Raw genomic sequence first — 21,516 nt, 5'->3', positions numbered from 1 at the left:
CATTCTCATGCACCCCACTCTGACTTCTATGACATAGAATATGACAGTCTATTGAAAATGTCTGATAAAAGTTAGACATTTTAGGTATATTTATACTTAAGTGCCACTCAAGTAAAGGAAGGAAGGGAGAAAAGAAACAAGAAAGGGATGAGGGAGGGAGAGAGGGTGCAGAAATGAAAGAAGGAAGGGAGACAGGGAGGAAGGGAAGTCTGACAGGAGGGAGGAAGGGAGTGGAGTTGTAAACTCAAAACCAGTGCTTTGCCCTGACTGGTGCGGTTCAGTTGGTTGAATGTCCTCCCCTGCACTGAAAGGTTGCCAGTTTGATTCCAGGTCAGAGCACATGCCCAGGTTGTGAGTTCCGTCCCCGATTGGGGAGTGTATGGGAGGCAAGCAATTGATGTTTGTCTCTCATATGGATGTTTTTCTCTCTCTCTTGTTCCCTCTCTCCCTCTCCCTTCCTCTATCTAAAAAAATCAATACAAACATATTTTTAAGCAAACAAAGAACAACAACAACAAAACTGTGTTCTCCCACTTACAATGGGTATGAATCACCTTGGGGTTTTGTTCCATTGCAGATTCTGATTCAGTGGGTCTGAGACCTGGGTGGGCTGGGACCTGCCACCCCAACTTTTTACAAGGTCCCGAGTGGTGCTGATGTTGCTGGTCCAGAGATCATGCCTTGAGTAACAGACCCTAAATTAAGAGTGGCACCCATCATTTGTGCCACCCCCTCTCCTCCATCACCCACTTTCCCAGATCTGAACCTAAAGGGCTCTAGAGTCATGCTCCACTAGGAAAATATCTGGGAAACACAATTTCTGTCACGGCATTGGGAATTCATTGTGTTCTGTCTCCCCGATACATTTATATTTGATGCATAGGGTAGTGTAGTCATGAAGTCTAAGGAATTGGGTTCAAATGCTGATGCTGTCACTCACTAACTGTATGATCATAGTTGAGTTATCTAAACCTTAATTTCCACATCTGTAAAATGGAAATGATAACCCTGACAACACAGGGCTTCAGGGGAGATTAGATGAGAAAATATATATAAAATACTGAGCAATGTATCTGGCCCATAGGAAGTATTCACTAAATGGTAGCTGTTACAGAATGTTGGAGCAGTAGATAGCCTAGGTCAGTGGTCGGCAAACTTGCGACTCGGCAAACCGCAGCTCGCGAGCCACATGCAGCTCTTTGGCCCCTTGAGTGTGGCGGTATTTTGTGGAAGACCCACACTCAAGGGGCAAAGAGCCGCATGTGGCTCGTGAGCCGCAGTTTGCCGACTACTGGCCTAGGTGATAGAGATGTGCACCTTCCTTTATCAGACAGATTGGGAGATAGCTGCTTCTCTGTGACTTCCTTGTTATGTAATAGAAAAGTGAGTTAACCTCTATAAAGACTACTTTCCTGTATAAGTGGACCTAATAATCATAAACTCCTTATAAGCTTATTGTAAAGGTTGAGAAAATTATATATAAAGTATTGCCCGGCATACAAAACATTACATATAAGCAAAGAAAATTATATGATGTCTCTAAAAAAGAATTGAGGGAAAAGAGGAATTATGTATTCTAAAGAAGAAACAGTTTAGGAGTGTTTGGTCAGACATTTCCTGTACCTGGAGGAATCCAACCACGTCCACAGAAGCCCCAGTGCTCTGTGACAGGGCAGTGCCCTCTACCACAAGAAAGACACGGGTCAAAGGGGGAACTAAAGTCCAGTGCAGTGAGTTTTTCATTAGGGCAAACTTCTTCAGTTTAAAGGAGTGCCCTTTAAATGGAGAACACAGCCTTTGGGGTTGGGGAAGGGCATGAAAATGTCGTCGTCGTATGATAATGCCAGTGCATGGCAGATTTTAATAATGGTGTCACTTGACAAAATTAGATGTCGATATCTTCCCAGTCACACAGTTACTAATGTGCTCCTTTAAAGTAACTGCCCATGAAATCTCAGAGTCTGGAAAGTCAGGGTTCATGTTCTCTGGTTATATGATCACCTGCTCTCTGTAGTCACAGTGTAGCCACTGAAGACGGAGGGCCACATGTTTTCTGTGTTGGAGGGGTCTCTTAGATGTTGTACCAGGGGTATTATTAGAAGTGACTGCACACAGAGACCATCATTTCCAATGGAATTAATGTGTTTTTTTCTATTGTAGCTCATGGTTCAATCATATTCTGAATGTCAGATCCGCGGCCTCCTGGCTGCTGAGGGTTGTGCAGAGTTCAGACCTCTGGAAGGCATCTAGGTCTGTGAGGACGGGGATGAGGCATGATTGACACCTAACTTTGGTCTGAGCCTAGAGCAGCGATGGCGAACCTTTTGAGCTCGGTGTGTCAGCATTTTGAAAAACCCCAACTTAATTCTGGTGCTGTGGTCACATATAGAAATTTTTTGATATTTGCAACCATAGTAAAACAAAGACTTATATTTCTGATATTTATGTTATATATTTAAATGCCATTTAACAAAGAAAAATCAACCAAAAAATGAGTTTGCGTGTCACCTCTGACACGCGTGTCATAGGTTCTCCATCACTGGCCTAGAGTTTGGGCTCATGTTACCATGTAGCTATCTGATCCATGGACGGTGGCAGTGAACTGTGGGCAGGGCTGGCTTTAAGGGTCAGTGACCACTGCAGGCACATAAGGCTCCCAACCCAGCAGGATTAGTGCCCTGAGGTCACTGCATTGCAATTCCTAGTAATTTATCTTTGAATGTGTGCTTTGTAAGTAAAGTCTGACGGCACAGCAAGAGCATGTGGGTGGGTGGGTCTTGGAGCATCTAGTGGTCCAGCTGCTACTTCCTCACTCTGCAGGGCAGGGTAAGCTCTTGGCTACTTGCTTCCTGCCTCTGGAGTCCCCGGGACCCGTGGAAGCCTAAGAGTGGCTGTCACCTTCTCCTTCTGCCCTTCTCAGGGGCCTGGCTCAGTGTGCAACTGAGAAGGGGCTTCATACCCACCCCGGGTCCAGGTGTCCCGGAAGAAAGGTTGCAATCCCTTGGCTTTACCCACCTGCCATGGATTTGGGCAGCAGCCCTGGGGAAGGGAGATGACTTCCCAGCCGCAGACCAGGAACCTGCATTTTCATTTTGCACTGAGTCCCACAAATTATGTAGCTGGCCCTGGTGTAGGATTGAACATGAGAAAGAAAAACTCTGTAGACGGCATAAAAGCACAGGATATATATAACTTTGGCATCCGTGGGGCCATGCCAGAATCCCATCAATCAGTTGAGAGCAGAGACTTTTTCCCTGGATTGAGTGCAGGGTTGAGCATTTCCCCTAGCATTGAACTTGTCAGAGGAAGTGTCCATTTCTTGGGAGAAGTGTGTTAAAGTGAGCAAGCCTTCTTAGATTAAAAAAAATGCGTTTTTAAATTAGACAAAATTAGGTGCTTTAAAATATGTGTTTAAATGATTTCAGCTTACATTGATGCATATCTCCATCACTTTAAGAATACCAACTCACTACAATATACATAAATACCAATATGCATGTATACATATGTCTGCGTGCGCATGTATACATCTGTATGTATAGGCACATGCCAAGGCCCAGAGCTGGCCTGGAGGAGATACAAAGTTGAATTAGAAAGTCTTCGCCGAAACCGGTTTGGCTCAGTGGATAGAGCGTCAGCCTGCGGACTGAGAGGTCCCAGGTTCGATTCCGGTCAAGGGCAAGTACCTGGGTTGTGGGCACATCCCCGGAGGGGGATGTGCAGGTGGCAGCTGATCGATGTTTCTCTCTCATCGGTGTTTCTAACTCTATCTCTCTCCCTTCCTCTCTGTGAAAAATCAATAAAATATATTTTAAAAAAAGAAAGTCTTTGCCTTGACAGAACTTAAACTCTAATAGACATACCAGTACTCAGGAAAAACCCATGCCCCAAAGCACCCTATATGCTGCCAACAGTGTGTCATAGAATATTGCCCGAGTCTGTTTGATGACTCTCTCCTTTTTATCTTTTTTTTTTGCTGAGAGGAAGCATTTACAGGAATTAAGGCCTATATTGGCTCGGATAACACAGGACTTCAGCTCCGCTTTTATTAGATAGATGTGAAAACAATGATTAAAAAATTGTTGGAGGAAGACTAAGGGATATTTAGTAAATTTTAAGAGAACAAAATGTATTTAAAATCTCCTATACCACACATAGACTAAGTCTACCTGTAGAATTGAAGTAGATATTGAATAACTTTGGTAAATATTACAAAAACATCTTCCGATAATCAAGTCCACATCAGGGATTTTTAGGGTTTCTTGCTATGCTTTATCTAGATATCCCAAATCTCACTGACTTCCCATGCATCTGTGAAGCCTTTTAATGAAGATCAGCAGAACCACTTAGTCACCTGCTAGAAGAAGAAAGGGATCCCTTATACACATTAATGTCTCCTCCAGGCCTCAGTGGGTGAAGTTACAAGTACTTGACAACAGAACTTATGAAAACATGCAAATCCTTCTGTGAATTAATGAATGTTTGATTCTCAAGGGTGTTTATTACTTTAAAGTCTCCATTTCCACTGGATTCCTGTATAGTGTGTGTGGCCAGTATAACAAAGAACTCCTGACTGGCCATCAAAAGGGGCAAACGGTGGCAATGGCTTTGAAAAGACTATTATAGACACTTTCACTAAATGCCAAGTCCCTTCTTGGCATTTAGTAACCTTGAAGAAATTGAAAGAAAGGGAAGTTTAATTTAGAGGGGATGTCTGTCCTGCTTAGCTGGGGTCACATGCCCAACATAAAATAATAATGCATTCAACTGTCCATCTTATAATAAGCAACCTTTGCATCGCCTGGCTCACTGGTGAAAACCACAAACAGTGGGCAGGAAAGATATGAATACCAAAAAAAGCTGAGGGCTCCCTGGAACTTTCATGTGATTATGTTTGTGCTAATGCAGAGAGCACAGAAACCCAAAGGCTCCCTCTGCAGAACCTGATTCATTAAAAATACATTGGTCATTAACAAGAGACTATGGTGCATTGACTGGAAGGCATGGCGACCACATAGGACAGTGATGGCAAACCTATGACACGCGTGTCAGAGGTGACACGCAAACTCAGTTTTTTGGTTGATTTTTCTTTGTTAAATGGCATTTAAATATATAAAATAAATATCAAAAATATGTCTTTGTTTTACTATGGTTGCAAATATCAACAAATTTCTATATGTGACACGGCACCAGAGTTAAGTAAGGGTTTTTCAAAATGCTAGCACGCCGAGCTCAAAAGGTTCACCATCACTGACATAGGAGAAGGTAGAACTGGTTTATTCATGGTGAGCAATTTATATTGGCAATTCTGCTTCCTCTCAATGCCATGGCCATTGTAGCCCCTTTGCCAAGGTAACAGGATAAGGCTCCAGAAAGAGGTATAGTTTCTCCGCATTAGAAGTGTTTTGTTGTTTCTTAAAATGGCTTATTTGGAAGTCAATTCCAAAATGGGAGATAGGATTTAGAACTCTAAACTGGGATGCACATCTATTTTAATTTTAGAGTAGCTGAGGGATGCCGAGCCTAGTTTGCCTTGATTAAAACCTGTTATACCCAATAAATAAATAAGTACGTAACTTGCCATGAGGAACAAGGGACAGTCACTCAGGAACTCTGACCTTGAGTTGGGTGGGGAGGGGGAACTTGTGAGGCTCTCTCCTCAGGAAGGCACTGAAGGGAGGAGTCCAGTGCCTGGGATCCCACCCCTCGTGGTTCTGCGGTAAGTCCAGTCCCTCCAAAGCAGAGTGAGCTGCAGGCAGCCTGTAGGGTTCAGATGTGAGATCAACACTGGAGGGATGGTGTTGAATAAACCAATACTCTGACAAGCAGGTATTTTAACAATTAAAAATAAGTTTTATCCTAGTTTACCAATCAGATGGTACAGAGTATGCATTTGGGGTAGTGTGTGAGGGAATGTGGATTTGCACATAAGGGGATGGGAGTATGTGTTAAGTTAATGTAGGGCAGGTGAATATTATGGGAAAATTAAATAATATCAAATAGGATATTAAATCTTATTAATTAATAATGGTCAAGAGAAATAGCACATATGTGACAAGTATGCACGGCACCACATTTTACATATTTTCTCACTCAGTCCTCACAACAGCAGTCCTATGAGGGAGAGACTGTTATTTCCCTGGCTTCTACAAGAGGAGACGGGTCCATAGAGAAGAGGGGAAACAAACCCAAATGCACATACTAGTAACCAGTGAAGTAGCAGAGCGAAATTTAGACCCAGGCAGAGCTTAAAGTCTAAGAATCCTTGCTTTTTGCCCTGGTAGGTGTTACTCCAGGTTAGAGCACCGACCCGTGCACCAAAGGATCTTGTGTTCAATTCCCTGTTAAGAGCACCTGCTTGGGTTGCAGGTTCGATCCCCAGCCCCTGTCGGTGCACATGCAGGAGGCAGCCAATCAATGTGTCTCTCTCACACTGATGTTTCTCTCCCCCCCCCTTCCCTTCTTTTCTCTCTCTCTCTAGTCTCTCTCTCTCTCTCAAAAAAAAAAGAGTTCTTGCTTTTAAATTGTACAACAAACTGCTTTTAATATCTAAATTAGAACTGAGGTACAATTTGCCAACAAGCTAATGATTTTAAAGATATTTCCAAGATTTATGCTAAATTGTAGTAAAGTCAAGTGGATGCCAAGAACTCTCTTGAAGGAATAATCCCACTCCCAAATTAAAAGCCAAGCCTCTATTTCGACTGAGAGAATACTCAGAGTGAAATGCCTTCAGTGCACCCGGGTGTAAGTGGTGAACTGGCGAACACAGTCCTGCCCTATTGGAGTTCACAGTTGCTGCCTGAAAAACACAGACTATTAAGTTCTGAGCAGGCCACCGAGAGCTTTCTGGACATTCTTGGTCTCTAGAGAGGTAACACGTTTCCTAGGAACTTGATCAGGAGGAACTTGCTCAACCATTTAAGTCCATGTTTTTATGTCTGTGCCCATGGGAATAGCTAACCTCAAGTTCTCCGCTGGCGTAGGCTAAGCACTGCTTCAAATCTCTGAAACCCTTTGCAATGTCACTTATTCATCCTGACTGCTGGATCCCCCCGCTGGCTCCCAGAAGACCCCTGAACTGGGAGTTGCCTGACGGCCAGACAGATTGGTTTATGGTCTTACAAAGTTAAGCGTGATACACATGAGTTTGGGGAAAATGGAGATGTGCATTAAGAAGAAACATTACCTTTTGATCCGGGCAGGAAAGCATACATAATCTCTTGTAGAGCCTGTGAAAGACTTCATTTTACACATAAAAGTGTGTGGAATTGCCCTGTACTGCACTGAACATGGTTTTTGAAAATAACCAGCTTCGAAACAAGCTGCTGTACGCTAGTGAGGGCCTCCAGCCACAGAGAATAAAACGTAAGCAGATGTAATCTGTGTCAAGTTACGGGAGCAAACACACACTCTGGTTGACACAGTACCTGTATGGGACAAAGCCTAAACCCTACAAGGGCATGTCATTAGGAACAGAGTCAAAAATGGGCATGGTACTCGGGAAAGAAATATGAAACTGAAGGGCCTGACATAGCATAGAAATTTTTTTAAATTATATATATTTTTAATTGTGTAAAGGGTTTTTCTCTTCTGTGCAAAATAAAACTCTCTTTTCACAGTCTTGAGTAAAAACCCCTACCTGGTGAGTATGGGAAAGCAACCAAAATTTTAAAACATCTTATAAAACTAAACCAAAGTGGGGTTTTAGCTATTTGAGAATTTGCCTAATCTGGATATTAGACCAAAAGCATCACTTTGGACCTGGTTAGTTCTATAAAAGGTACATAAAGCTTTGCTGAGAATTTTAAGACAAAATAAGACTTTGGGTATAGTATAAGAAGAGAAAATGTGCGATTTACAATGCATAACACAGCTTCCAATTTAAAGCGCCCTGCTATTCAAGCACAATAAGTAAATCACATATAAAAAATTTAAAGGAAAGATCTCCCTGCACATTATGGGGAAATTGTTGGCATCTTATGATGGGTCATCCAACCCTTGTTATTAAATGACAGCAATCATTAAAATGCCAAACGTATTTTGACAGAATTCACTTTATAAAATGTCAGCAAGTCTGTGTTTTTATTAGTTTGCTCCAAATCAATTTAGAAATTTCAATAGAATGCTTGTAAGTATTCCCCAAGCAATGTCCATTCCTGACTTTCTGCACACACACAAATATTACAAATTAATCAGATTTTCAGATTTCTGCATAATGGCTTTGCACATTTATTGCTTAATCCTGTTATAAAATGCCATTATGATTGACACATCGCAGTGGAGATAGAAGTCAATTGAATAATATGTAGCAGTCAATTTTATTTGTAGCTTAATGTGCTGAAGTATTTTTCCCCCACATTTCCATTATTTATAAGTCTGTCCCTTTGGAGACTATATAGAAGAATTTGTTCTAAATGAGCCAATAATGCCTTCTTTAAAATTTATAAGTGTGACAGAGTCATATCTTTTTTTTTTCTTGGTCACCCATGACAGGCCAGTAAACAGAGTTGTCTTCCACTTGCTATTCAGAGGACACATTTCCGGACAGAGAGCCTTGTGAAGGGTGGCATGGGATTGGGTTTCAACCATCAACAAAATAAAAGCTGCCAACTAAAATCCTTCAAAGTTTTCTGCTAGCTCTATTTGTGTATTTACTCCTGTATTTATTGTACTGCCACTATCTTACCTGCTATATGGCTTATCCTGAAGAAAAGCCCATAAGCCCACACAGAGACGCTGTAATGTTTAAGAAGGCTCAGAAGTGCTCTGTCTTGGTGGCATTTCCTTTTGCTTGCTTTGGTGTCCAGCAGGATTTCGGCAAAGGAAGTAAGTTGTGTTCTATGCTTGGAGGGCGTGTGGGGTTCTTACTGCTTCAGTTAGTACCCAGGAAGCTTGCTTAAGGAGACCCATATTCGTTTCTAGGACATCATGTAAGGTGACGTTAAAAAGGCTTTGTGTCTAGGAAAACACATTTGTAAGATTCGTTGTCTGAAGGTGTATGCAGAAGGGCGGAAGTGTATGAGTCATATGAAGGGATGGTGTAATTGTACTTGGTCGTGTCTGAGACCACACTTTCTCTGGCTTTGGAGAATCAGATTAGCTGTCGCCCACCTATGCATAAGGCATGGAGGCATGGAACAGACTGACATACCTCCGTGTGGGGCTTGAGGGGATGGGAAGAGATAAACCAAAGAACTTATATACTTATATGCATAGCCCATGGACACAGGCAGTGGGGGGGTGAAGACCTGGGGTGGGTCAGTAGGAGCTGGGAGAAGGGGGGTAAAGGAGAGTAAAGTGGGAGACATTTGTAATGCTATCAACAATAAAAAATATATTTAAATTTTAAAAAAGGATGCAGTTTCCCACACAATCAATGCCTTGGGGTACCCTGTGCAAACGGATGTGTAACACCAGCCCATTCGCACCACTGATGATGGTGGCAGTCTCCCTGCAGCCGTAGCCTGCTACCTCCTGGATGACTTGGGCCATCCTGAATGGTCCTTAGCAAAATGTATGCAGTTGACGGGTGATTGAGTGCTGGAGCTTCTATAAACCACTCTGGCAAGTCATCTGTGCCTTAATGTTATGGGAGGTCTCAGGAAGATGGGTCCTGTGCAGTTCTCAGGCTGGCTTGTGTATTAAAGGAGCACTTCTCTTTTGGATTCCAGGGGCCAGAGGAAACCCAGCACTATCAGACCCAGGCACTCCTGACCACCCCCAGGCCAGTCAGACTCACCCCCCATTCCCGGTTGGGCCACAGGTCAGTATCTCTCAACTGCCTTCCATGAGGCTGTATATAGAATGACTTAACTATATAAAGAACCAAATAAATAATAATGAGTGCAATCCAATTAGCTCCAACAGAGAAAAGATGGTGATAAATATTTGTATGGGAAGCTGTATGACTACATTATTTATTAAATGCCATCAAGTGGGTTGGCAGAACTTTCCTCTCTTTTTTTACAGGAAATGTTTGTGTTAGTCATTTGGAATCCTGTTTTCTTCTTCTTCTTCAAGACCCACTACAACTGTGCTGTTAGTTACTGTGCAGTTTTCTAGAAAGTAAAACTTTAATGACTGGAGTGAGAAGAAAATTAAGTTATTTCAACCTTACTACAGCCATTTTTGCAATATAAGACGTAACTTAATATAAAAAAGTTAATGCAATTTTAATGCAAGTTCAGCTTATTGGGTTTGACAATACTGTACATCACATACAGCCCCTGCATTAATAAAGAAATACATTCATTATTTTTTAAAGTCTAATATTTGTGGGGGTTTTGCAGCCTGTGGTTACATGGAGATGTAGAACACAATTATAAAATGCTGGGACTTTTTTTTTTCTTTTTACCTCTGTTATTTAGCGTGAAGCTTTCAGAGTTCACCCCAGTTTATGGAAAAAGAAGCTAATCTTTGAGCCTTTCTCTCTCTCTTTTTCTGCTACTTTTTGTTCCTAGAAATTGATCACTTTCAGTACCTTGAGGGCTCACCAGTTCAAGGCTTGAAAACCCAAGTTTAGAACTTAGGTTGTCTTGACTTTCTTGTTCCAGTGCCACCAAGTTCCCCTATCGCCTCAAATTCCACTGTCCATGCTGGAGCACAAGGGCAGGAGGACTGAAAGCCAGGGAGAAGTCTACTCTCTTATGAAAGCCGGAGAAAGTTCGGTGGGAATCGTAGAAACCAACTTTTTCTGGCCATGCCCCTTCTGATTTCATGCTTAGCTTAGGACATTGTGTGTGTGTGTGTGTGTGTGTGTGTGTGTGTGTGTGTGTGTGTACCAACCAAGGGCAACAAACTCTAAGGCTGTGGTTCTCAACCTGTGGGTCGCGACCCCTTTGGCGGTCGAACGACCCTTTCACAGGGGTCACTTAAGACCATCCTGCATATCAGATATTTACGTGACGATTCATAACACTAGCAACAGAACAGTTATGAAGTAGCAACGAAAATAATGTTATGGTTGGGTCACAACATGAGGAACTGTATTTAAAGGGCCAGAAGGTTGAGAATCACTGCTCTAAGGCTTCCAGGTTTCATGTAAGAAGCATGGCAGACCCAGACAGAGAGAAGTGGTGGACACTGTGACAAGCTAAAGAGTGTATGCCCTGCTTTAAGCCAGCAAATTCAATTTAAAAAACAGTACAGGCCCAAACACCCAAATCTGTATCCTGTATACAGTCGGAGAGCCACGAGTCTGCCTCCCGTCTTATCTTGAATTACGATAATCAATGATATAACATTAGCAATTTGAGAACCAGCTTGTAACTTAGTATTTATTTCTAAAAAAAAAAAAAATGTTTATTTTTGTGTTTTACCTTTTCTCTTTTTTTTTTAAGACACAGTTAATCTCTGTGAATGTAATAAGTCTAGCGAATATATTAGGAGCTTGGCCCACAGAGTCCCAGGGCTTCCTCAGAGGGCTCCTCAGACGCAGCCGTGAGCGAAGACTATAGGAAATGGCAGAGAGTGGGCTAGTCCCACTTTTCTAGATCTCCTCCATGAACTGAGAAGAAGTGATGAGAAAGGGGTGCAATGTGGGCTCTGGAGCAGCCTTCTAGCTTTGAGCTCCCCACCCCCACTAGATGTGGGATTTGGGGCAAGTTACTAACCTCTGTGTATCTCAGTGGTAGGGCAACAGAGTTCATACACATACATCAGCCTAGAATAGTGCCTGGCTATTAGATATTGGGCTTTGTACTATGCCCATATTGAATTACCCTTTACTTTATAGAATAAAGCTGCATTAAAAAAAAGTTGAAACCCCTCAATAGGAGTTTTGCATTGCTTTTATGTAATGATGTTTACTTTGAATTTATATTAGTTCACACAAACACTCCATCCATGCTTTTGTTCCGGCCCTCCAGTCCAGTTTAAGAACCCATTGTGGCCCTCGAGTCAAAAAGTTTGCCCACCCCTGGTCTAGAGGGGAAAAAAAAAGGGCATGAGATTGTGTCTCCCCAAGTTTCCAAAGGGGTTCAATGAAAGCCCTGGACCACAGACTGTAAGATCAATGACCCCTCGAGTCACCTGGCCCAGCCAGGGCAGGAATCCTGCCTACATCATTCTGGGGGAGAGCCCTCACCCAGCTCAAGTGTGTCTAGTGCCCAAAGTACATCCCTATGAGGCTGCCTCTCCATGTCGCACATGGCTATTGGCTAAATAGTGGACATAAACATGTATTTTTAATGTTGTTTTAAGTGGGCAATGCATGCTAGAGTGATAACAAAGGAAATATTTAAAACATTTTAAAATTTATCCACATTAAACATTTTTGTTTTTCTATATTTCTTTTTAGATCTTGTCAAATTTTTCATTTTAACAATGGTTTCATTATCAGTTGCTTAATAATTTTCCATTTTATTTCATGTATTCTTATAAACTTTCTCTATTTTTAATAAGGTGTCATAATGATTCATTTAAAATCTAGGTGCTATCTTATCAAGCTTAGCACTGTAACAAACTATTTTCAGCGTTTATGTATTTTAAAATGTAATGCATACTTTCATGCATTTCTTTTTTCTGTTTGAATTATATCTTCAGCCTATATCCTAGGAGTATATTCTGAGTCAAAAGGGGGTGAATATTTTTGTAGCTCTTGATATGTATCTCCAAACTGCTTTGCAAAAGGCTTATGACAGGGTACATGTCCTAAATCTACATAATGGTGTTACTGCAGACTTACCAGCACAGAGTAAGTCTTTTACATTAACTTTCGCTAATTTAATAGATGAGAAGAGTATTTTGTTGCTATTTTTGAACAACAACAAAAATCCATGGACCTCAATGAATTCTTTCTGGAACAACATAGAATAAATTAACAGAGCTTCAAATATATAAGGGTAGGATCAAATGAAACTTCATTGGAAGAATAATATATAAGTGTAAGGTATTGCTTTTAAAGGTGTTTGAACTCTTTAGAAGATGATAGAACCAAATGGAATTTTCCAAAAATACCAATAAATGTGATTTTCTTTTTTTTCCTGTCAATCTTTTTTTTTTCTGGACCAGATAACGTTTCTTCACTACTTGTTCAGGAACTTTTTGACCTCACATAAGTAGGAGAAAAAAATTGGTCTAAAGCCCGTGCCTTGGTTCCACTGGAAAGTGAGCTAGGATTGTGTTTCCTTGCAGCCACTTCTGACGGCACAGCAGTTAGCGTCTGCTGTCGCTGGTGTGATGCCAGGAGGCACGCCCGCCCTGAACCAGCCTATCCTCATCCCCTTCAACATGGCCGGACAGCTAGGAGGGCAACAGGGACTCGTCCTCACACTGCCTACTGCGAATCTCACCAACATCCAAGGGCTGGTAGCAGCAGCTGCAGCTGGAGGCATTATGACCCTGCCATTGCAAAATCTACAAGGTAACCCATTGTGTCTGTGTGCCACATAGGGCTCCATCCACGGGCCAGTGTTCTTTGCAGTGGGCAAGAACTCTGAATCTTGAATGTGGTTCGGAGCTGCTTCTACCATACAGGGTATAGGAGGCTTTTGTAGGGAGCAAAGTATGAAGTTGTCTTGTGATTCCTTAGCTTGCTCAAGCCCTGGGCTTTATCAGTTCTCATTTCCTACGATTAATTTCAGGTCCTTCGGAAGCATTTATGAGCTATCATTGCATGACATAAAAAATTTACATGTAAAATTATTATGTTGTTATTTGAAGACTTGAATTATGATCTCATGCGTTCTTCAATTTGGTCATCTTCAAAGAAAGGTTAGACATGACTGCTTTGTGTAGGAGGTGGTTGGAACATCTCAACAAGGTATCGTTTGGAATAATTAGTTTAATTATTATTTTGCTTACTAAGTATATTTTAGTTATAATTATTGAACAAAATTATATTATTTGAGATCATAGTTTATAATAAGAAAAGTAGACTGGAATATTGAGTCTTTCTGTTGCATGAGCATATAGCAAAAGTTGGATTCTAACTTTACTCAGAAAGGGTATTTTTCTTGTTAGTATGAAGATTTTGACTTTTCTTTAAAAGACTTGGTAGCACTAACTGATAAGCTGACTTAAAAATGAGTTCTAAAGAGGAAAAACTTGATTAGGGTGCTTAACAAAGAGAAAACATTTATTTTGGACTAGTCAAATATATTTGTTTTCTCTATTGGTATAAATGTTAACGACTAAATTTTTTTCTGCAGAGTGAGAGTTTGGTTGGGTAAGTTTTCAGAACAACGATATAAAGTACTGTATTTTTTTGGTTGATCAAACGTTAGGGCTCCTTAGAACCTATTAAATTGGTCAGAGCATCAGTCCACAGATTAAGAAATAGACCAAGTAAAAACTGGTTAACTCTTGACCCAAATTTCTTTACACACTATTATGTTCTCATATCCCAACCACTGCTGCCACTTCTTGACTTTTACTTTAACGTTTAAAACAAAGTCTTTCTTATACCATTCAATTGTGCCAAGAAAGCTGCTGTTCATAAATCATGCATGCGCAGGACACATTAATGCACAAACTTTGCTTGTTTCAAATTTGAGAGTGCCTGAGAAGCTAGGATCTCAAGATTAAGCAAATAAGGCAGGAATAAACAAGGTGAAAGCAAAAGCAGCAAAGTGTAGGGAGAAGCTTTTTAATGTAGGTGGATGATGAAATCTTAATGAAGAAATAGCCATTATCTAAATGCAACCTTCCATTTGGAACATTGGTGCTTATGGGAATATTGGATATTATAAATAAACATAAGCTTGTGGAGCTTGTAGGACATGGATTAATCCTGCTTAGTTAAAATGGACACCAAAGTCAGAGTCCAAAAAAAACCAGGCTTGTTATATCTGTACTACAGGTTGTTATTCTTAAGGCTTTATTACTTTGTTATGATAAGAGTTCAGAATTAGCAACTGGTCCAGTATGAACTTCCATCAAGATGTTCCTTTCCTCTCTCTCTCTCAATATCAAATTTAGTATTAGCTTATAGTTTGGAATTTGGTTCTTTTTGGCATCTTTGGTTTCAGAAAATGATCCCAAGGTCCTAACGAAGTGCAGTAAGAGCACTAGCTCTTTGTATCCCTTGGTGCTGCTCACATAAGTTCCCTGTGGCCTAATCTTGGGAAGCACTTTGGAGTTGATGGTCAAGCTGGTCTGGGAGCTTTTTCAAAATTCATTTGACAAATGAATCCAACTATCTCTGGATTTTAAGCATCTCAGGGTGATGGTGAGCCATGTGACTGTGAAAAGTGCCCTCATTAATTTTCTTGTTGTTCCTAACCACCCCAGGCCTCTAAATGGGGGTAATGATTGAAAGGAATTATTTATTTGGGAATATTCTTCCTTCTGTTAGTACATTCATATCCCCAAAACTGAGGGGTGTTCTCTTGCATAATTGAAGCACTACCGAAACTATTGCTCCAAGATTTTATCCAGCAATAGCTTTTCATTACTGATAAAGAAAAGCCACCTGCATGGCCTGTGACTGTCTTCCCTTCTCCTCTGATCCTCCCTTCAAGAACGAGATGCACTCCTGTCTCATCAATGATGGGATCTTTGGGAACAGATGGGAGTAGGGAGTTGGAAATCTTGCAGAATTTTAGGGATGGCCCTGTATCCCTGCCTCAGTGATCCTGGAATGAGATTTGGGGATTAGAGCTTCAACTTGCAAATGTATTGGATTTTTTTATTAGAAAAGAAAATATAGATAAATACAGACTCAATACAAATGACCACAAGTAGCAAAGGGGTTTAGTGGGACAGCAAAGGTGGGTCTACACTTAGGATAGATGATTTAGAGTAGTGACTTGTTCTCATCACACAGGCCATGTGGGATAACCCACTAATCACTAAGGGCAACATAAATGGAGAATATAAATGTACTACCTAGGAAACTTATATCAAACTATGAACTTTCCAGTTAACTCCAGCATAACATTTAAATTAATTACTAAAAAGTACATTAGAGAGTGCTGCTTACCTTAGAATTTGGAAAAGCAATTAGATTCAAAGCAAGTTGAAACTCAAGGCCAAGGATGGTTTCTCCTACCCTTAGCACTGGCATGAACTTGCCCTGGATTTCTGTGAGTCTCCAAATTAAAGGCTGTGCCAAGTAGAGTATGTGGGACTAATTTTGGGATTAGGGATTTCATGTGCAAGTTACATAAGATTTCCTCTTTGTTTGCTTTGTTGTTTTAATTGAGGTATTATTTACATACAATAAACTTCATGAATCTTAAGTGCTCAGCTCTATGAGTTTTAATAATTATATACACCCTTGCAACCTCCATCCACCGCAGTCAATACATAACACATTTCACTTTCTCCAAAAAGTTCCCTTTTGTCTCTTTGCAGTCAACACCTCCCTCTAATAAGGCAGCTCTGATCTGCTTCCTGTTACTATGCATTAGTTTTGTCTGTTCTAGAACTTCATATAAATGGATCCGTGCAGTATGTATTCTTTCATGTCTGGCTTTTCTTGCTGGGCATAATGTCTTTGAGATTCACTCATGTTGTGTAGATCTGCAGTTTCTTTCCTTTCCAAGTAGTGTTCTATCATAAGAATATGCCACAGTTAGTTTATCCATAGCCATTCCTATGTCCCAGTAGGCAGACATCCCGAAGGCCCTCTCCCCTGGGGACAGGGAGAGGATCCTCAACCAAGCATCTCTGGGGAAGACCCTGGGCTGCACTGCGGGGAGAGCCTTCCCTGCTCATTATCTTCCTTGGCCACATCTGAAGAAAAAGTTGAGGAATATACCTTTCTTTGGAGGCTTATGGAAGCTTGGGGGCCAATAGTTGCTTGAGGTTTTCAACAGTTAAAGATTTGTAGCTTCTCTGGGAATCTAGTTCTCTCAGAATCCACGAATGCTTCCGATCCTTTTGCTTTCAGTCAGCTCCGTGTGCCAAAGGTTTTTCCAAGACTTATATCTTCAGCTAATTTATGTTGCTTTCTCACTTCCACATCTTCCTCTTGCAATTCAGTCAGCCTTGATGTGAGGGCTTCTGGCTTCCCTGGTGCTCTTGGAATATACTCCTCCCCAGGAACCTCTGCTCAGGCTGTGCCCTCTGCCTGAAGCACTCTTTACCCAGAAAGAATCAAACCTATCATCTTCCTTGTACCCCAACCCCAGTATTTCTGTAAAATGAAAGCTAGGAAAATCCCCATGGAAATGAGAAACCCAAGTCGTCCCATTAAAGAAAATGTTCATGGCTCTGTTTCTCAGAAGCAGATGCTAACACTAAAATAAAGATTTCAGATGCACACAGTTTGATCCCAGTTGTTTAACAGAAGCCCCTCCCCCACACGCAGCAGAAATAGGAAAAGAGAAATAGTATATACAACAAAGGGTTACTTGTGGATTCTAGACAGTGAGATGTTATGGGTGATTGCTTTCCTTCTTAAAGATTCTACACTAATAAGTATTATTTCAAAATCAAAATACTCTGTATGCAGTCAGGTGAAAGATCATATCCAAAATGCCATTACTCGCATTGACAACGTTGTCTATGGGCCTCTTGTCTTGACCTTCTAACCACCTTTGTAAGAAAGCATCTCTCAACTCCAAGTGGATTAATTCTCAAATTAAAAACAATACAACCACAAAGCATCTCTGTACATTCATTATGTATGAGCAACATTTAATATTAATACAATTGCCTTTAAATGCCTTGACTTTATTGACCACAGGAGAAATTGTTGGCGGGACATGGATGGGGGGTGGGAATGTGGACGGATCATTCTGGTATCGTTCTTGAAGAGGAAAAGTAGGCGACCATGTGCAATGCTGTTCCTTTGATGGACTTTTGTGCTAGTCTCCTGATGCCCACACTCAGAACATCGCATTCCCAGGGGCACTGTGACCATGCGGACAGAGGTCTGATATCAGTCACAGAAAGGATAAAGGACAAGGCAGTGCCTGCCACAGGAATGAGGAGAACGGACTCTGGCTTTTACCTGTGCAATGATTTCTCAACCTCTGGTTCGTGGCTGGCGCACAGAGTCCAATATTAAAAATACTTCGTACATAAATTTATATTTGCGCTGTTATTCAGAGGAGCCCCACATGACATGCCAACCAGTAATGCCAAATCCACCATAAAGAAGGTATGAAAAGCTGTTGCCATGTGTCATACTTGGGCAGTTTTTTAAACCTCTGTATCTCTGAAGCTTCAGACTTCTTATTTAAAGTACCAGGAGAGCCTGTTCCCCAGTACATTATCCTTGAAGCAGGCGTTGCCGAGGCACTGGGCATAGATTAAACCAGAAGCACATGAGTGAGGAGGATGACTACTATACTGTGTAGGAAAAGATACTGTCAGTGGAATAAAGCATTGTCAGAGGATAATGGTTTCCAGCTGCCACATAAATGTCAACGCAAAGCCAAAGCAGGTATTTTCAAAGCAAAAGGCAGGGGAGTCGTGTGATCCCCAGTTTGCACATAATAAGACTGTAAGTCCATCAGGGCTCTTGATGACATTCAGCAACGTGTCTGTCCTCGGAAGTGCTACCAGGATTGGATTCCAAGATGAGTTCCTTTCAAGATGGCAGCCCTGGAGAGGCCCGATGCCTAGAAGGGGAAGCTGGACATGTGTCTCAGTCCCGCTCCATTGTCACGGATGAGAGGGAATTGGGATTATTTTTTCAGATTTTCTCTGGAAACCAATTACATTGTACTTCTATATGGGCAGGAAGTGGGGAGGTTCTAAAATTAGGGAAATTAGAGATGGCCCCCACTTCCCCTCTGCCCCATGTTTAGAGAATGGAGAAATAATGCTCCCCAAGAAAGGCCTGCCTTCTCTCTCTTTTTAAAAGTGTTCTATACATGTTTATTTTTAATTTAATTTTCCCCATCACCTTTTATCCCCTCAATGTCCTCTCCCACTGCCTCCCATCCCGCCCACCCCTGCAATCACCACACTGTTGTCCATGTCATGAGGTCTCTCTCTCTCTCTCTCTCTCTCTTTTGGCTCAATTCCTCCGCTCCTTCCCCACTCCTCCAGATCAATCTGACTGCTCTCTATCTATGAGTCTGTCTCTATTTTGCTTGGTAGTTCAGTTTGATCATTAAATTCCACATATGAGTGAATCGTATGGTGCTTGTCTTTCTCTGATTGGCTTATTTCACTTAGCATATGTTCTCCAGGTCCATCTGTGTCACAAAGGATAAGATTGTCTTCCTTTTTACAGCCACATAGTATTCCAGTTGTGTGTTTTTTAAATCCACTCATCTACTGATGGACACTTGGGCTGTTTCCAGCTCTTGGCTATCATAAATAATGCGGCAATGAACATGAGGGTGCATATAGTTTTTCCAATTAGTGTTTCGGGTTTCTTCAGATCAATTCCCAGTAGAGGAGTAATGGGTCATAAGGCAGGTCCATTTGTAATCTTTTGAGGTAACTCCATATGCTTCCCACAGTCCTGCCTTCTCTTGTGTATGCACTTATTGCAGGCCAGATTCCCAGTGAGAGATCACAGCTTCTATTCCTCAGCCCTCTCCAGGGAAAAGCTAAGCCTCCTTTCTCCCCGTGAACTGTGCGCAAATACTTACTAAGGACCTGCTATTTGCCAGGTGCTGTGGCAGGCACTCCTTCCTAGTTCGGAAGGGGGATTTTGCGGCCATCCAGGAGAGAAAGGATGCTGGTGTCACCGATGAAAGGCAGAGGACTCAGTTAGGAGGCATAAACAAGGTGGGTTTGGTAGGAGTTGGTGATGGGTTAAACTTAGAATGGTAAGAGGAAAGACATGGAGGTTTCTAATTCATTTTGACAAAATTAGTTCAAGATTCCTGTAGAAAATTTCAATGGAAATACATGGACCTAGAATTCAGGATGGGTTTTGGTGCTGGAGATCCTGAAACCATCAACATATATGACCATAGCCAGGGTGGGGAGAGACTTCGGGGGAGAACTGGGTAGGGAAGGAACACAACAGTTCAAACCACTGGTAGAGGAAGATGCAGGCCCAGTGGATACGGAGAAAGACTCCCAACATGTATGTCTATTCTGCACCGGGTTGGGCGGGGGCTCCTGTTGGGCTGGGTCTACTTCTCTTTCGTTGGACATAATCTGCACATTCGCGATGGAATTTTTGATCGTTGCTGACCCTTATATAGCCAGCGTGCAAGTAGAAGAAGCCAAAGAATAAGAACTGTCAGTTTGGTTTTTATCTTCTAAAGACATGCCAAGTTTCCATGTATAAAGAAGCTATTTTAAGAGCTGTACATAAAAGCTTCAACAGTGTTTGCTCTTTTGCTGAAAAGTAACCCAATTGTTTAAATCTATTATTTAAAAATGCAGTTGCAGCCTTAAAATTTCCAAATGAAAATGTTCGAGGTTTTTTTTGTCTTCCTTCTTTCTGAAACACTTTGGTTGATGCCAACTGCAGCTACACAGGGCATTGTGATGCGTGGTGCTGAAGAAGAGGATCCTGTGCTTGAGAAAATTGCAGTTTAGATAATATAGTTTTAACTTTTGGAAACGGTTTATCTTGGAAAATTATGTCTTATTGTAAGCAAAAGTAACCTCTGAAAACCTTTAGTTTCCACATTAACCTTTTTCTTTGGTGTAGTGCCATCTTCATCTCCCAAATTATGTTCATCAACGGTGCTCACCAAGTTTAAATAAACAAAAATAAATAAACAGAGAAAAAGAACTTTTTATGTTTGCCATTTGTCACCGGATTAAGATTAGCACACAGGTGCAGGTGCATTAATACACTCTTAGGCATCTCGGTTCCCCCGGGTGCCATTATTTTAGAAATTCTTAGCAGAACACATATATATTCAATATTTGACATAAGATAATTTGAGTTTGCCGTGTTTGGAAAATAACTCACATGGGAGAAAGTTGCATTAAATAAATAATAGAGATAAAATTTATACTTCCATATATTTCAAAGCTAATGTCCCTAACTTACAATGGAATTGTAACATGAAGACACAGTGCTATAATTTGATTGATTTGTTTTGACAGCAGCCACATAATTGAGAATGAAAGGTGTCAGCACAGATGAAATATTGTCTAAGCCATGCTCACAAGGCAAGCCCGGCGGCAGCAGCCACTGGAGCTTTATTCCCTTTGATTCCATCCTGGTACTCACCTCCAGTTTATTATAAAGCCATAAAGGCGTGCTACTTCCCCAATTAGGTAGGCTTTTATGGAGAGGCTAGAAATAGAAGTTTGTCAAGCAGTTGAGCAATAGACATAGACAAAAGGATCAAAGATGGCTGCAGTGCGCTGAGCTTAATCAGATCAGTCTTTCCCTTTCTTTTGCAAGTGGCTGCTTTCCTGCATTTTACCTTGTTTGGAAGGGATTCTGAATCAGATCCCATTGTCCAGCCCCTGGACAGGAGAGGGGCAAAAGAGAGGGGTGTGCAAATCACCAGCTCTAGGCCCAGATTGGGTGTTTTCCCAACTAAAAATCCAAATGTCTGACAAGACTAAGATGTGAGGTCTCCAGTTAATATAGAAGCTAAGAGGTCAGGAGACGATTAATTAAGGAGAAAGTCTCTGTCCATAGGTGACCTTTGGGCATGGTGGTTAATAGTGTGGGTCATGAGTCCCACT

General features: G+C 41.4%; 1 protein-coding gene across 1 annotated transcript in view; it reads left to right on the top strand.

The window, feature by feature from the left end:
* Window positions 1-13,395, top strand: part of LOC107184664 (POU domain, class 6, transcription factor 2-like) — a 96,239-nt gene extending 82,844 nt beyond the window's left edge. Inside the window, exons 2-3 of the mRNA XM_015570466.1 lie at window positions 9,675-9,766; window positions 13,138-13,395. Coding sequence (XP_015425952.1) covers window positions 9,675-9,766; window positions 13,138-13,395 — 350 coding nt within the window. The remainder of the gene's footprint in view (window positions 1-9,674; window positions 9,767-13,137) is intronic.
* The last annotated feature ends 8,121 nt before the right edge of the window (window positions 13,396-21,516 follow it).

The sequence above is a fragment of the Myotis davidii genome, unplaced genomic scaffold (assembly GCF_000327345.1).
Source record: "Myotis davidii unplaced genomic scaffold, ASM32734v1 scaffold2027, whole genome shotgun sequence".
Classification (NCBI taxonomy): Eukaryota; Metazoa; Chordata; class Mammalia; order Chiroptera; family Vespertilionidae; genus Myotis; species Myotis davidii.
This window is presented reverse-complemented; position numbering and strand designations above follow the sequence as displayed.